This window comes from Astyanax mexicanus, chromosome 11, assembly GCF_023375975.1.
Source record: "Astyanax mexicanus isolate ESR-SI-001 chromosome 11, AstMex3_surface, whole genome shotgun sequence".
Taxonomy (NCBI): Eukaryota; Metazoa; Chordata; class Actinopteri; order Characiformes; family Acestrorhamphidae; genus Astyanax; species Astyanax mexicanus.
The window spans coordinates 50184967-50200670 of record NC_064418.1 but is presented as its reverse complement, the minus strand read 5'-3'; the positions used below and the strand labels follow the sequence as shown (position 1 = coordinate 50200670).

At 38.1% G+C, this 15704-nt stretch overlaps 1 protein-coding gene across 3 annotated transcripts in view; it reads left to right on the top strand.

The window, feature by feature from the left end:
* The window catches only part of itprid2 (ITPR interacting domain containing 2), an 85444-nt gene that overhangs the window by 29175 nt on the left and 40565 nt on the right, over nucleotides 1–15704 (top strand). For 2 of the 3 annotated variants that reach the window (XM_049484837.1, XM_049484836.1), the window contains exons 2-4: nucleotides 9032–9245; nucleotides 10423–10465; nucleotides 15350–15399. In XM_049484837.1, the coding sequence (XP_049340794.1) occupies nucleotides 9065–9245; nucleotides 10423–10465; nucleotides 15350–15399 (274 nt within the window). In that variant the 5' untranslated portion in view covers nucleotides 9032–9064. Of the gene's footprint in view, nucleotides 1–9031; nucleotides 9246–10422; nucleotides 10466–13602; nucleotides 14763–15349; nucleotides 15400–15704 lie in introns of those variants that run through there. The other variant, XM_049484838.1, reaches the window with a different exon arrangement.

The window sequence follows — 15704 nt, the reverse complement described above, 5'->3', positions numbered from 1 at the left end:
AAAGTCTGTGTAAGAACCAAATAGATCAATATGTGTGAAAACTGTTTTCTTTAATTTTATCGATGGTATTCAGCTGGTTAAAAAGCTAAAATGCAAGATATACAGCTCTGGACAAAAATAAGAGAGCACTTAAAAATAACGAGTTTCTTTAATTTTAGCAAATTAAAAACCTCTGGAATATAATCAAGAGGAAGATGGATGATCACAAACCATCAAACCACCAAACTGAACTGCTTGAATTTTTGAACCAGGAGTAAAGCAGCATAAAGTTATCCAAAAGCAGTGTGTAAGACTGGTGGAGGAGAACATGATGCCAAGATACATGAAAATAAAAACTGATTAAAAACCAACCAGGATTATTCCACCAAATATTCAAAGATTTCTGAACTCTTAAAACTTTATGAATATGAACTTGTTTTCTTTGCATTATTTGAGGTCTGAAAGTTCTGCATCTTTTTTGTTATTTCAGCCATTTCTCATTTTCTGTAAATAAATGCTCTAAATGAGAATATTTTTATTTGGAATTTGGGAGAAATGTTGCCTGTAGTTTATAGAATAAAACAACAATGTTCATTTTACTCAAACATAAACCTATAAATAGAAAAATCAGAGAATCTGATTCAGAAACTGAAGTGATCTCCTCATTTTTTTTCAGAGCTGTATAAATGTTAGATTAGTCTATAAAGTTATATAGTTTCTCTTTGTAAGTTATAAATATATATATCGGATTTAATCGCTGGGTTTGTGATGAGCCGTCAGTATCTTGTCGTGGTGTTTCCGCTCTGTCAGGGTTGGGTGATGGACACTCTGTGAGCCGGAAGCTTTACTGAGCTGTGCTAACTCATCGTCCACATGCAGATGTTTTTATATTGTCTTGATAATAAAAAGAGAAATGCTGAAATGTGAAGAACAGCTAGAAGCTCTGCTAAACTGTTCAGTGTTTTTTTTTGTTTGTATTTACAGCATGTGAGTTTTAAACCCTTAAACAGGACATATTATACCACCATATATTTTACACAAGTTAAATTAGGTCTACATTTTTTTCCAAAAAATCACTCTTACCTAAAGATAAAGATCTTAACAGCTCTATTCTTATCAGTTTAAGTCTCTTTCAGAACGAGCCATTTAAGGGCTCTGACACTTTTATGCAAATGTTTATGCTGAGCGTTTACCACATGCTAGTGTTAGCTTGTGCTAAATGGCTCAACACAAACAAGCTAGTTCAGTCTTAACTGTTATAGAAGCACAAAACTCATTATTTGAAAGTTCTTAGATCTTCCTGCTCATCTGCTGACTCACCACGGACAATAAGTACAGATCCCTCCCTCAAACAAAGTCTCACTGGCTAATCATACTTTATTGCTATATCTATTTGCTAAGAAAATTAGAGTGATGTATAACACTTTCGGATATCCTGATATTGATGTGAAAAACGATAAATTAAGATCTTAAATGTTAGGTTTTAAGTTTAATTTAAAGGTTATTTAGCGTTTTTTGATTGTTTGAGTGTTTGATTGTACTCATTTTATCCAGGATAAGAAAAAGTTTGGTGTGAGCGTTCACTGGACCACTACCTCACTCTACCTTACTCTAACTCACTCTTCCTTACTCTAACTAGCTCTACTTCTCTCTACCTCACTCTTCCTTACTCTAACTTGCTCTACCTCTCTCTATCTCACTCTTCCTTACTCTAACTAGCTCTACTTCTCTCTACCTCACTCTTCCTTACTCTAACTTGCTCTACCTCTCTCTACCTTTTCCATACTCTACCTCATTCTACCACACTCTACAATCATCCTCTACCTCTCTCTATCTCACTCTAACTTGCTCTACCTCTCTCTACCTCACTTTTTCTTACTCTAACTTGCTCTACTTCTCTCTACCTTTTCCATACTCTAACTTACTCTACCTCACTCTATCTCACCCTTTCTTACTCTAACTTACTCTACCTCTCTCTACCTCACTCTTAAAACACTTGACCTTACTCTGCCACGCTCTACCTCATCCTGTCTTACTCACTTTCACTCTACCTCGCTCTACCGCACTCTACAATCATCTTACCTTACTCTACTTCACTCTACCCTCAGTCTTCCTTACTCTAGCTTGCTCTACCTCGCTCTTATCACATTCAACCTTACTCATGTTCACTCTACCTCTCTCTACCACACTCTTCAATCATGCTCTTACTCTAACTTGCTCTACCTCACCCTACTTTACTCAAGCTTTAAATCACGCTACCACACTCTACAATCACTCTACACTGTCCACACTAACCTCCTTCTCTATGCTGCTCTGCCTCGCTCTGCCTCCAGCCCTGTTATGTAACATGAGCAATCTGCACGAGCGTTATGCTGTATTCTTGATGTTATTACAGATCTTTTGATGAGTCAGAAAAACTGGTTTTGTGATCATGATGAGAATATGATTTATCATGCAGCGTTAACATGTAGAATAGCCTATTTAGTTGAATGTATCATTGTGAGCAGCAGTAGTTTAGCGCTGCTGTTTCACTGTTTCACTTTTTCTCCGTCAGTAGTGTTTTAGAGCAGTGAGGGTTTCACACAGTTGTTTATAGAGCCGACAGAACAAAACACCCTCTCCACTTCCTCTCTCTCTCTCTCTCTCTCTCTCTCTCTCTCTCTCTCTCTCTCTCTTTCTCTCTTATACAAGAAGACATGTATCAGTTTCTGCAAGAGAACAGAGAATGTCCCACTTCAAGAGCTGGTGTGTGTGAGTGTGTGAGCGTGTGAGTGTGTGAGCGTGTGAGTGTGTGAGCGTGTGAGCGTGTGAGCGTGTGAGCGTGTGAGCGTGTGAGCGTGTGAGTGTGTGAGTGTGTGAGTGTGTGAGTGTGTGAGTGTGTGAGTGTGTGAGCGTGTGAGCGTGTGTGTGTGTGAGTGTGTGAGTGTGTGAGTGTGTGAGTGTGTGAGTGTGTGAGTGTGTGAGTGTGTGAGTGTGTGAGTGTGTGAGTGTGTGAGTGTGTGAGTGTGTGAGCGTGTGTGTGTGTGAGTGTGTGAGTGTGTGAGCGTGTGTGTGTGTATGCAATCTTCATCAGTAAATAGCTGCACTCAGGAGGACGTGTCTGATTTCAGTATTCAGAAGGAGGTTAAAGGTTACCTGGAACAATAAATGATGATTATAATGATAATATTTACTTAGATAACCAGAAAATGTGTGCAATCCCAATTAGGGGTGTGACGAGACACTCATCTCATGAGACGAGACGAGACACAGAGTACAGTTGTACATGTGAGTGAAAAACTTGGGTGCAGATTCCCACCAATGTTCAGAGAACAATATTTAAAATAAGAAAATTAAAATAAAATATAATATAAAAAAGATATACACTAGAGGTGGGCAATAGTATATCGTATACAATATATCGTGACACAGAAATATCATGATATTAAAAATCCATATCGTGATAATAGGGCTGTTCTGTCTTAAAAGTAGTCTATTATTTACTGTGAAGCTTTAGGTGTATTTATTGTATAATTGTTTTAGTTTGCAGTTTATATGCATGCACTAAATATTCTGCAATATTTTTTGCTGCATTATATTATTTTATGCTATATTATTTATTTTGCCACATTATGATTATACTGTTATACTATTATTCTATATTCCTGAAATTAATTAATTGTTTTATTGTTTTTTCTATATCGCCAAGTATATCATTATCACAAAAATACCCTGAAATATCGTGATATTATTTTAGAGCCATATCGCCCACCCCTACTATACACATATCTTTACAGTATATACACTATACACAATACACTCAATAACAATACACATAATAACTTACACTATAGACAAATATATTGCACGATAATATAAGACAGAATAAGTAAATATATGATGCTATGATACTGGGTTTACGAGAACAAGACACGATTTTAAAATATAAAAAAAAAAAAACTTCAAAAATTAAAAATGACTTGAAAACTCAACAGACTGGTTTCTCTCACAAACTCTATAAAAATAGAAAAATGATAAATAAAAATTAATATGAATAAATATATACTTTTCTAGGTCCTTCCATTTGGGTTTAACTGAGAATATTGGAGTTATTATGGGATTGATTATCACAGGAGGAACATTAGGAACGTCTACAACTCTCTACGTCTGAACTGTTTCAGCGGTACACATGCATTACACACATGCATTACACACATGCATTACACATGCATCACACATGCGTTACACATGCATTACACACACACGCATTACACACATGCATTACACATGCGTTACACATGCATTACACATGCGTTACACATGCATCACACATGCATTACACATGCATTACACATGCATTACACATGCGTTACACATGCATTACACACGCGTTACACACACACGCATTACACATGCATTACACATGCATCACACATGCATTACACATGCGTTACGCATGCATTACACACGCGTTACACACACACGCATTACACATGCATTACACATGCATCACACATGCATTACACATGCGTTACACATGCATCACACATGCATTACACATGCATTACACATGCATTACACATGCGTTACACATGCATTACACACGCGTTACACACACACGCATTACACATGCATTACACATGCATCACACATGCATTACACATGCGTTACGCATGCATTACACACGCGTTACACACACACGCATTACACATGCATTACACATGCATCACACATGCGTTACACATGCATTACACATGCATTAAACATGCATTACACACGCGTTACACACACGCGTTACACACATGCGTTACACACACGCGTTACACACACGTTACAAATGCGTTACACATGCATTACACATGCATTACATTTCTGTATGTGTAGATCAATAAATATTATCCAATAAAGATAAAGTAAAGTGATTCTTCTCCGTTTCTGTGTCTCATTGAATTATAGGATTAACTGTGCCCATTGTAACCGTATGCAAAAAACAAATGATATTTAAGTATACTCAACTTTGGGGTGTAAGATAGCAATAAGCATCACGACACACCTTATGCAGGGAGTACAGTAGGGCTCCAAGACTTTTTTTCTTCCGTGTGTTGGAGTCATTATAAATGTGAGAGATTGACAGTAATGTGGATTAAACACTGATTAATCCGGACTGTATCAGATCAGGATTAGACTGTGATTAATCAGACTGTGTTCATTACTCTACACTCCCTCGTTTCTCAGTCATCTCTTTTCCTCTGTATCAGGATGAATGTCTTGCTCGGAGTGGCTGGCTGTAGATTAGCCTGAGCTCCACGCTCAGATAAGAGTCCTGGAAACAAAAGCTCTGACGTATTTCTGCTGTTTACTGTGTAAATAAAAGAGGAGGAGCAGAGCCAGTGTTTACCTGCCTACCTGAACTATTTACCACCCGGACAAAATCCACCGTACCTCACAAACTCACCTGTTTCTCACCTGTTTCTCACCTGTTTCTCACCTGTTTCTCACCTGTTGATCTGTTTCTTGTCTGTTTATCTGTCTCTCATCTGTCTCTCATTTGTTTCTCAAATGTTTCTCAACTGTCTCTTATATGTCTTATCAATTTCTTGTCAGTCTCTCTTCTGACTCTCATCAGTTTTTAGTATGTTTTTTATTCATCTCTCGTTACTTGTTAGTCTCTCGTTAGTATTTCGTCAGTTTCTTGTTAGTCTATCATCAGTCTCCCATCTCTCTTTCATCTGTCTTTCATCTGCCTCTCATCTTTCTCTCATCTGTCTCTCATTACTCTTTCATCTGTCTTTCATCTGCCTCTAATCTGTTTCATCAGTCTCTCATCAGTCCTTCATCTCGATTTCATCTCTCTCATCTATCTCTCACCTATCTCTCACCTGCCTCTCATCTGTTTTCATTTGTCTTCCATTCTCTAATTTGTTTTATCAGTCTTTCATAAGTCTTTTATTAGTCTCACATCAGTCTCATGTCTTTCATCTGTCTCATCTTTTTCCTCACCTGTCTCATCTGTCTCTCGTCTGTCTCTCATCTGATTCATATCAGTCACTTCTTTGTCTCTCATCTGATTTATATCTGTCTCTCATCTGTCCCTCACCTGTCTCTCATCTGTCTCATCAGTCTCTTGTCTGTCTCTCGTTTGTCTCTCATCTGTATCTCCTCTGTCATCTGTCTCTCATCTGTTTTTCGTCTCTCGTCTGCCTCTCATGTGTTTCTCATCTTTTTCCCATATGTCTCTCATCAGTCTCATCAGTCTCCTTTATGTCTCCCATATATCTCCCATATTTTTACGACACATCCACAATGTATGGCAATCATTTGAAAATAATATGTATTTTGTGATATCAATACTTTGCTCTATTGGCGCTACTAAAGTACGTTCGTGATTAGAATAGCTCTGCTGAGGTAAATGTAATGTGCTTTATTTGTTTGTCAGCTGGTATGTTGAAAATCTTCATTGTTGCGTAAGTATTTTTTAATTGTTTTAAATAGTTTTGTAATTGCTTTGACTTTTAGAAGAAAGACAAAAAGGTTAGTTTAGACTGTTTAGTTTATTTATTATTTAGGGGGGGAAATAGGTAAATTGGAAATTAACAAAAAGAAAAAAAATAAATGAAAGAAAGAACTTGTTCATTTAATTCATTTCTCAAAGTGAAACTGCAGGAATAAAGTTCATTTTCACAAGTTGTTTACGTGATATCTGCAGCATGTTTCAGAGTCTGCTGTATAAACAGGTGGTTTTATTTATTTGAATGCTCTCTGTGTGTTTTTACGCTGCAGTCAAATTAACCGCAGTATTGATCAGATCAGGTTTCTGAGGATCTTCTTTTTATTAAATGACTCAGCTCTCAGATCTCAGTCAGATCAGGGTATAGATTAGCTCTGGGACATCCCTCTCTGTTCTACACCCATTATTTATCATTTCTACTGTTGAATTTAAGCATTAAAGCATTTAATCTCATAACAAACAATGTTAAAATAATATTCCAGTGTTATAAAATCAGAGCCATAAACTGCTGTACATTTAGATCAGTTTTGCTGGTAAAATGTGTAAAATTCTGCCTGTTTTTGCTGATTTTGCTCAGTTTGATGATCATAGATGTTGGTGCTGGTTGCTCTGGTAGCAAACTTTAAAGTTCAGGTCGATTTAAGCAACAATTACAAACAGAAAGCTCAATTTTTTGTTCCCAAAGTGGCTGAGAGAAGAGGTTTTGGCTCATTTTCCCCCCAATATACTGAGCTCTGCTGTAGGGCTGCAACGATTATTTGATATAATCGACAGCGTCGATGATTTAAATTTGTCGAATACAAATTTATTTTTGTCAACTAATCATTAATTTGTAAGATAAAAGAGTAAATGATTGCATTCAACTCAGTTTGTGTCTCCAAAAGTGCCCAAACACAACAGAGTACATATTTAATCACTAAATATCAGCACTTTCCACGTTTTTAAACAACTTCCAGACATTTAAATGCCTTTTATATCTCATGTTTTATGTTTCAAGCTGTTTTTATCGTTTTCAGAGATGGAGGACATGGCAGAAATAATCGTTGACTAATCGGCTAAACGATTAATCGAAAAATAATCATCAGATTAATCGACTACCAAAATAATAATTAGTTGCAGCTCTAATCTGCTGCTCATCCCACAAACGCAATTTCCTTAAATATGTGGCTTCATTTTTAAAAGGAAATTTACAGGTTTTACAAAGTTATTAGATTTATTACCAAGAAGCAACAAAAAAATCACACAAAAACACACATTTTATTACAATTTAGGATCTGTAGTTACAAAACAAACAAAAGCAGACAAACGCTGCATCATTTAGTGCTGTGTTTGTGTTCCTGGTCAGCTGTTCCTTGTTTCCTTAGCCGTGCGTGTACTGTGTGTGTGTACTGTGTGTGTGTACTGTGTGTGTGTACTGTGTGTGTGTGTGTGTGTGTGTGTGTGTGTGTGTGTGTGTGTGTGTGAAAATAAACAGAGTATCTTCCTGCTTATTTATGAAAATGATTCTGGAAATAGCTGCAGTCTATTAATAGCTGCTGACCACAGGAAATGACTCGTAATCTCTCAACTAAACACTCGTTTCCTGCTCTCCTCACTTTCTCACTCCTTACATTCCCTCCATCCCTTCATCCTCTCTCCCTTTATCTCTCTCGTTCTCTCTCTTTTCCATCATCTCTCTCTTAATCTCACGCTCCCCTATAGACACTCTCTTTTAAATAGTTGAACTTGCACGCTCTCTCTCTCTTACTGTCTCTCTCATTCTCTCTTTCTCTTGCAGTTTCTCTTTCTCACACACACACTCTCTCTCTCTCTCTCTCTCTCAGTCTCTCTCACAGTCTCTCTCTGTCTGTCTCTCTAGCTCTCTCTCGTAGACTCTTTCATATAGTCGCAATTGCGCTCTCTCTTTCTCTCGCACTCTATTGCACTCTCTCTCTCGCTGTCTTGCTCTTTTGGTCTCTTTCTCTCTCGCGCTTGTTATTGCTTTCTCTTTCTTTCCCTCTCTCTCTCTCTCTCTCTCTCTCTCTCTCACGGTCTCTCACTTTTGCTCTCACGCTCTCAATTCATTTCAATGTAGCTTTATTAGCATGGCTGTAAGTTACAGTGTTGCCAAGCATTATAACAAATAACAACAATGATATGAACATATATAACAGACACAATAATAGCATTTATAACAAAAAATATTCATTATGATTATTATAATAACTACATTACTACAACCACTGTCTCTCTCTCTCATAGACTCTTTCATATAGTCACTTTTGCGCTCTCTCTTTTGCATTTGAGCTCTTAACTCCCTAAGCCCCGCCCCCAATTACTTACTTAACTTACTAAAGTTGTATATAAATGTATATAGTTAAAAAAACTTGTGGCGAAGAATATTGGTTGTTAAATTGTGTGAAACTAAAACACCAATAAATCTATAATTCCTCGTATTTGATTATTTAGGAGTATTTTATCCTCCTATATCTCGGGATATATCGGGTATAGTGATAACATCGTTTATAACATCACGCCCTGTGATTCCCACCACTGATAGCGAGTGTTCTCTGGGTGTGTGTGCAGGTGAGCGCTCCTCCGCTGTAGTGTTGTGAAGGTATGGAGGAGTGTGAGCTGTCCCCGGCCGGTAGGCAGCACCCCTGGAAGACAGCCAGTCTGAAGAGGATGGCCTGGGCTCAGAGCCGGGACTCCTGGCCGAGTCCGGAGACGGAGGAGCAGAGTCCGGACGAGCTGCTGCCCACGCCAGCTACAGAACACAAACCCGGTCCAGCAGAGACAGGTAATGTACCTCCTAATTACTCTGATTTTACTATTTATAGCTTTATGTTTGAGTAAAATGAACATTGTTGTTTTATTCTATAAACTACAGACTACATTTCTCCCAAATTACAAATAAAAATATTCTCATTTAGAGCATTTATTTACAGAAAATGAGAAATGGCTGAAATAACAAAAAAGATGCAGAACTTTCAGACCTCAAATAATACAAAGAAAACAAGTTCATATTCATAAAGTTTTAAGAGTTCAGAAATAATCAATATTTGGTGGAATAACCCTGCTTTTTAATCACAGTTTTTTTTTCATGCATCTTGGCATCATGTTCTCCTCCACCAGTCTTACACACTGCTTTTGGATAATTTTATGCTGCTTTACTCCTGGTGTAAAAATTCAAGCAGTTCAGTTTGGTGGTTTGATGGCTTGTGATCATCCATCTTCCTCTTGGTTATATTCAAGTGCTCTCTTATTTGTTTCCAGAGCTGTGTGTATATATATATAAAACCTTAAAAATAGATCAAACTGATTTCCATGTGGGTCAGCCAGACGTCTTCCTGTAGCAGTTTTCTCCAGAGAGTCCAAGAGTCTATTTGAAGGTGTAGGAAATAGACAAAGAATTTAGAAATTTACATGATTTAACATCTATTCCCAAAGCTCAGTTTTTCTTAAATGCCTGGCCGTTTACTGCTAACTCTCTGGATTTTGTACCATTTAAGGTTTTTCACTCAGCTTGAAGAGCTTAAGATAAACGGAAAGCTATTGGGTGTGTTCTAACTAAAATGTTTTACAGGTAGTATATGTTGGAAAAATATAGGAAAAATTATATAATCTTTTATTTGAACCATTTTATTGTGATTTTAATAAAGTTTAAACTGTAAATAAAGTTGAATCTAATCTAGTTTATGTATAACCGACACAAAGCACATGATTTCATAAAGTAAATGCTATGAAATTTCCCTTTAATTTGTGTTTAAAACATGATAAAATACGATAATTAGCACTTTTTCAGGCCGGGACTGTGATTGTAGGGGTTAAAGTTCCTGCAGAAGAGTGGGAACTGCAGGGTTTTACTGTGTGAATGTGGGCAGGATGCTGCTGTCGGGGTTTCGGGTTGTTAATCACGGTTTTTGTTCACTTCCTTTACATGTGTTTCTCTGTCTCTTTGTTCTCGCTGCTTTTAGGACCCATCCCCAGTAAAATCGCCAGTTGGCTGAGAGAGTGCAGGTAGGACTTTCCCATTCAAATGCATGCAGCGTGTGTGTGTGTGTGTGTGTGTGTGTGATCTGAATGTCTGATGCTAGGTTAAACAGAGTGGTGGGAGGTTGGTGTTAAAAGTCGTCTCCTCTGTTTCTGTGGCTGGGTGGTTCTGGGTAATCCTCAGCGGCAGGTTGTAAATTTTGTTAGGGAGATGTTAAAAGCTCAGGCTCTGGTGTTAAAAGTGGAGAATTTCTCCTCTTTAGAAGCTTTAGAGTCTCCAGAGTTCAGATTCTAGCTGTTTCTCTCTGTTCTACTGTGAAAAATTGGTAGAAATACACTTTAAAATACATTTACTGTTGTCTGTTGTTAGTTACTGTAACGTAGAGCTGCAGCGATTAGTCGACATAATTGACAATATTGATTATAACTCATTATGTCAAGTTTCAAATGTAGATTATCTGCAAGAGCCGGAGCTGGACCCAATTTCTAACCTAAAAAAATATATACATATGTATATATATGTATATATATATACATTTATTGTTCCTATGTGAGGATTTAGCACCAAAAACGTAAAATTTCCTAGCTCTGCCTCGCTCTACCTCCAGCTTAGTAGGTCATGTGAGCACAGTCTAAATTGTGAAGAACTCCCTCTGTTGCTCTGTTACATTATCAATTGTAATTCTATATAACCAGTCTATACAACCATCTAAATGTCCTTTAATCCACCTGCCTGTTTTTCTGCATATACAGTACCTCATGAGTAGGGGAGGAACATTTTTTTTTTTAACAAAACCCTTTGGTGGATTTTTACTTTCTGGATCTGGACTACCCACCTCTGTGTGTAACTATAGGTTTAAATAGGATCTCCGGTGGATTTGGTGTTTTACAGAGACTCTAAGACTAGGTCAGTATAGGCTGAGCTGCACTTAGCAGGGCATTATTACACATGTTGTAACATATAATGTAACATATGACATTGCAAAGACTGTTATTAGTGTAAAAATGTCTTTATTTTAAAACATTTCTAACTGTTGTTCGTCTCGCTACCTTCTGGTGTCGCAGTGCTGCTAGCCAATTAGAAGCGATTTGTTTGCTTGTATGAATATTCATGAGAAAAACCAAAATCCTATCGTTCTTCCCCTCCCACTCCTCCACCGGACTAAAGCAGCGCTATACCGGATCACCGGAGCATTGACTGCCACAGATCCCCTGAACTGCCATGTTTTAAGAATATTGTGCACTGTGAACCTGTGAACCTGTAACAAGCTGGAAACAGAATCATCTCCTAGTCTTTTCCTGCTTTATGGGTCTCAATTACATTTGTTTTAAATATTAAATGTTTCTTATTCACAATTAATATTATTCCTTGTTCCAGCTTGCTAAGACTGTTGTTGACTGTAGCTGGATTCTGCAAGGTAGGCTCAGACACATAATCACAGTTTATGTTTTGGGCTTAGGTTGTAATAATGTTATTAGGTGGTCATAAGTGGTCATAATGTTATGAGGTGGTCATAAGGTGGTCATAATGTTATGCTTAAGGGTGTATTGGAGTCGTTTCTTGGTGTAGAACCTGTATAAAGTCCTTTATTGCTAACATTGTTGTTTTAAAAGTGAAATATAATCTGTGCAGAGGCTCCATGTTTCTGAAACCAGCCGTGGAGGTGTAAAAATGCTGTGTCTGACCGACCAAAGGCCAGCTCTTATTTAAAGCTCATAAAACAGAGTTATTACAGAACATACAGCTCAAACACCATAAGATCCTGTTCAGAATCTGCTCATATTTCAGATCATACTGTAATATTATATATAAACACAAACATTCTTATACACACCACTCCTACAGAACTGCAGCAGAGTTTAGCTGTTACCTCTGCTTTTTACTCTAATTCTAAATGGGATTTATGGTATTTTCTAGAACATTTAACATGAAAACGCTCATCAGGGATTAATTACAAAATCTAAATGACTATAGCTCTCTCTGGATGGGATTAGTTTCTCAGGGGTTCGTCTGTGTTAAAAAATATTTCACACTTCTACTCTTTAGTGATAAAACTCCTGCATCCATACTGCAATTGAAAAAACAGGAGGAGCAGTGAGTTTTTAGGCTTCTTTTTCTCGGTCACATGACATTATCGCAGAGTTCAGTAGCTCCTCCATTTCCACTCACTGTTGTGTTTTTAAAGTGGATCTCCATGGAAACCGTGGTGCGCCCAAAGTTTACTCTAATTACGGTGCGCGGCAGTGGACAAATATCTATTTTATTAAAGGCGAGGAGACGAAACTCAGAGATGTGCGTCCGGACGGGACTAAAATTACCGGAGGAGCACGGAGTTCAGAGAAAAACAGTAGATAATTCAGCCTGTAATTTTCTCAGAGGACGTCTGAGAAAAACACCTACATGATCGTTCTGGACAGGAATAAAATCACAGAGGATAAAAAACCCCATAAAAGAGAAAATTACCCCAAAACCCCTAAGAAACTAATCACATTCGGATAGGGCTTTGGAATAACCAAATTAGTCATATTATTAGTCGTATTATTATTATTGATAAACGCTGTTTTCTGCTCTGTATTCCAAAAATAATGCAAGAAATTGTATTTTAAGATTTTTCACTCTGTTAAAAAAAATATATAAACTTTTATCTGGAAAAATAACATTAATATGGTTAAGTCTACTGAACTGGAGACCTAGAAACAGAAAAAAAATATCTTTAACACCATCTACTGCATAAAAACAAAAAATATATAAGAACTACATCCCATTTCCATTACAATTTTTTCTAGTATAAACAGTGTAATATTTTCAGCTGTCTAGCAATTGCCGCTCTTTCATAGCTCCTATTCATCTCCTGCACAATCTGCAGCAACATTAGGAACCTCTACAACTCTCTACATGCTGAGATCAGTCTAAATTTATAATCATTTATTGTTCCTGATAACTTTTCTCTTCCTTCTGAAGAGCGTTATCTCAGTCCCACGCTTCCTCCTGGGTGTATCTATTGTTTTTGATGATGAGTGTGTTTAAGCCGAGTTAAGATGAGTGTATTTAAGCTGTGTTTAGATGTTAGGTGTTTTCCGATGTCCTGGATTGTTTAGTCAAATGTCTCTCTGCTCTCATGTGACGGGGATAAACATGGCGTGAGCAGCTGGGGGCTGATGTTTGAGTCTCCGTGTCGCTCACTGAGTCAATAAAGCATTCCTTCACTATCACTGCTGCTCCCTGAGCCTCCGTCTTATCAGAGCAGTGCTGCAGTTCTCTCAGAGCTGGAGGGACAAGGGGACGTATACTCAGTACTGGAGGGACAGGGGACGTATACTCAGTTCTGGAGGGACGGTGGACGTAAAAAAAGCACTGGACGATTTGTGGATATACACCAATTTCTGGATGGTTGGTGGATGTTTGCTCAGTGCTGTGCAGGCAGGGGGACGTATGCTAAGTACTGCATAGTTGGTGGACATACAGTTGTTCTGGACAGTTGTTGGACATAAACCAAGTACTGGACAATTGGTGGATATACACCAATTTCTGAATGGTTGCTGGACGTACGCTAAGTACTGGACAGTTGGTAGACATACACATGGACATACACATAGTGCTGTAGGGTCAGGTGGACATACACTAAATACTGGACAATCGGTGGACATACAGGATGTTCTGGACGTTGGTGGACGTACACTAAATTCTGGACGGTTGGTGGATGTACGCTAAGTACTGGATATACATCAATTTCTAGACAGTTTGAGGACATACACTAAGTACTGGATGGTTGCAGGACATATGCATGGACATACACATAATGCTGTAGGGTGAGGTGGACATACTGCAGGTTCTGGACAGTTGTTGGACATACACTAAGGACGTACGCTCAGAGTTAGAGGGACAGGGGACGTACGGTTAGCTCTTAGCTAAAGGGAAAGGAAGCTAACTCAGTCTTGAGAGTTTGGTGGATGTATACTTTGTCCTGGAGACACAGAGGACGTATTATTAGTGCTGTGGGGACAGGGGACATACAGGGACATACGGGTGTCTCAGTCCTGGACGTTTAGTGGACGTACGCTCAGTGCTGGAGTCTCTGAGCTGGAGTTTGATCTGTGTCCGGAACTACAGCGGCTCTGGTGTTGTGTAACGTGGACAGAGCTCAGGGCTTCAGCGTGCGTTCATTACCCGCGTGTGTGTGTGTGAGAGTGTGTGTGAGTGTATGAATGTGTGTGTGTGTGCGTGTGTGTGTGTGTGTGAATGTGTGAATGTGTGTGTGTGTGTGGGGTAGCTGCAGGCGAGTGTGTGGATGAAGGTCTCGGCGGAGAGTGACGGCAGTGTTCTGTAAGTGTGTGTTTTTTTACCCCAGTAAACATTTAGCTTTAGCAATGCTAACAGTGTGTGTGTATGCTAATGCCTGTAGTATGTTTCCTTATTGTGTGTGTGTGTGTGTGTGTGTGTGTTTGTGTGTTAGGCTGAGAGAGCATCAGTTAAAGTAAAGTAGTGAAGAGGTAGAGTTACAGGTATACAGTGAATAGTGAATATTTGAGTAATGTTCGAATCCAGGTTATGAGAAGACAAGAACATAACATTTTAAAATTTTAGAAGAAATGAAGGTCAGTAAATCTCAAAAAAGAAGAATTTCAAGTACTTTGAAAGTATCCTCAAGTGCAGTCATCGCAAAGACAGGAAAGGAAGAGCGAGAGTTTCCTCTGTTATACAGAAACACACTTAAAACACTGAATAAGAAGGGGTTTTCCAAACTTTTAATTGGTATTATTCTGTATTAGTGTGTATATTAAATAGTTTTAAGCTGTTATAGAATTGTGTAGTTGTGTATATATAGTATTGATGTATTGCTGTGTGTGTGTGAGTATGTATTAGTGTGTTAAACTGTGTATTGAGTTGTGTGTGTATATGTGTGTTTGCAGGACTCCTCTCGGAGCTTCTTTGGATGATCAGAGCAGCACTCCGTCCAAAGGTGAGTGATCTTCCTATAGATTACAACAGGGTGTGTACGAGTGTGTGTGTGTGTACACTGTATGTGTGTTAAGGGGTTATACTTTGGTCATGTACTATTAATACTCTTTACTTAAATAGTTTATATTACTTAAGTATAAATGTAGGTTATCTCTTCTTTACAGGAGTAATTATTTTACATTTTCACACAATTATCTGAACTTTCTTCCTATCCAGATAAATCTCTCCATCCAGATAGAGTGAATCTGATTGTGATTGGATGTAGAGAAGTATAAACATATACCATTCCCAATCCTATTGGTTTAT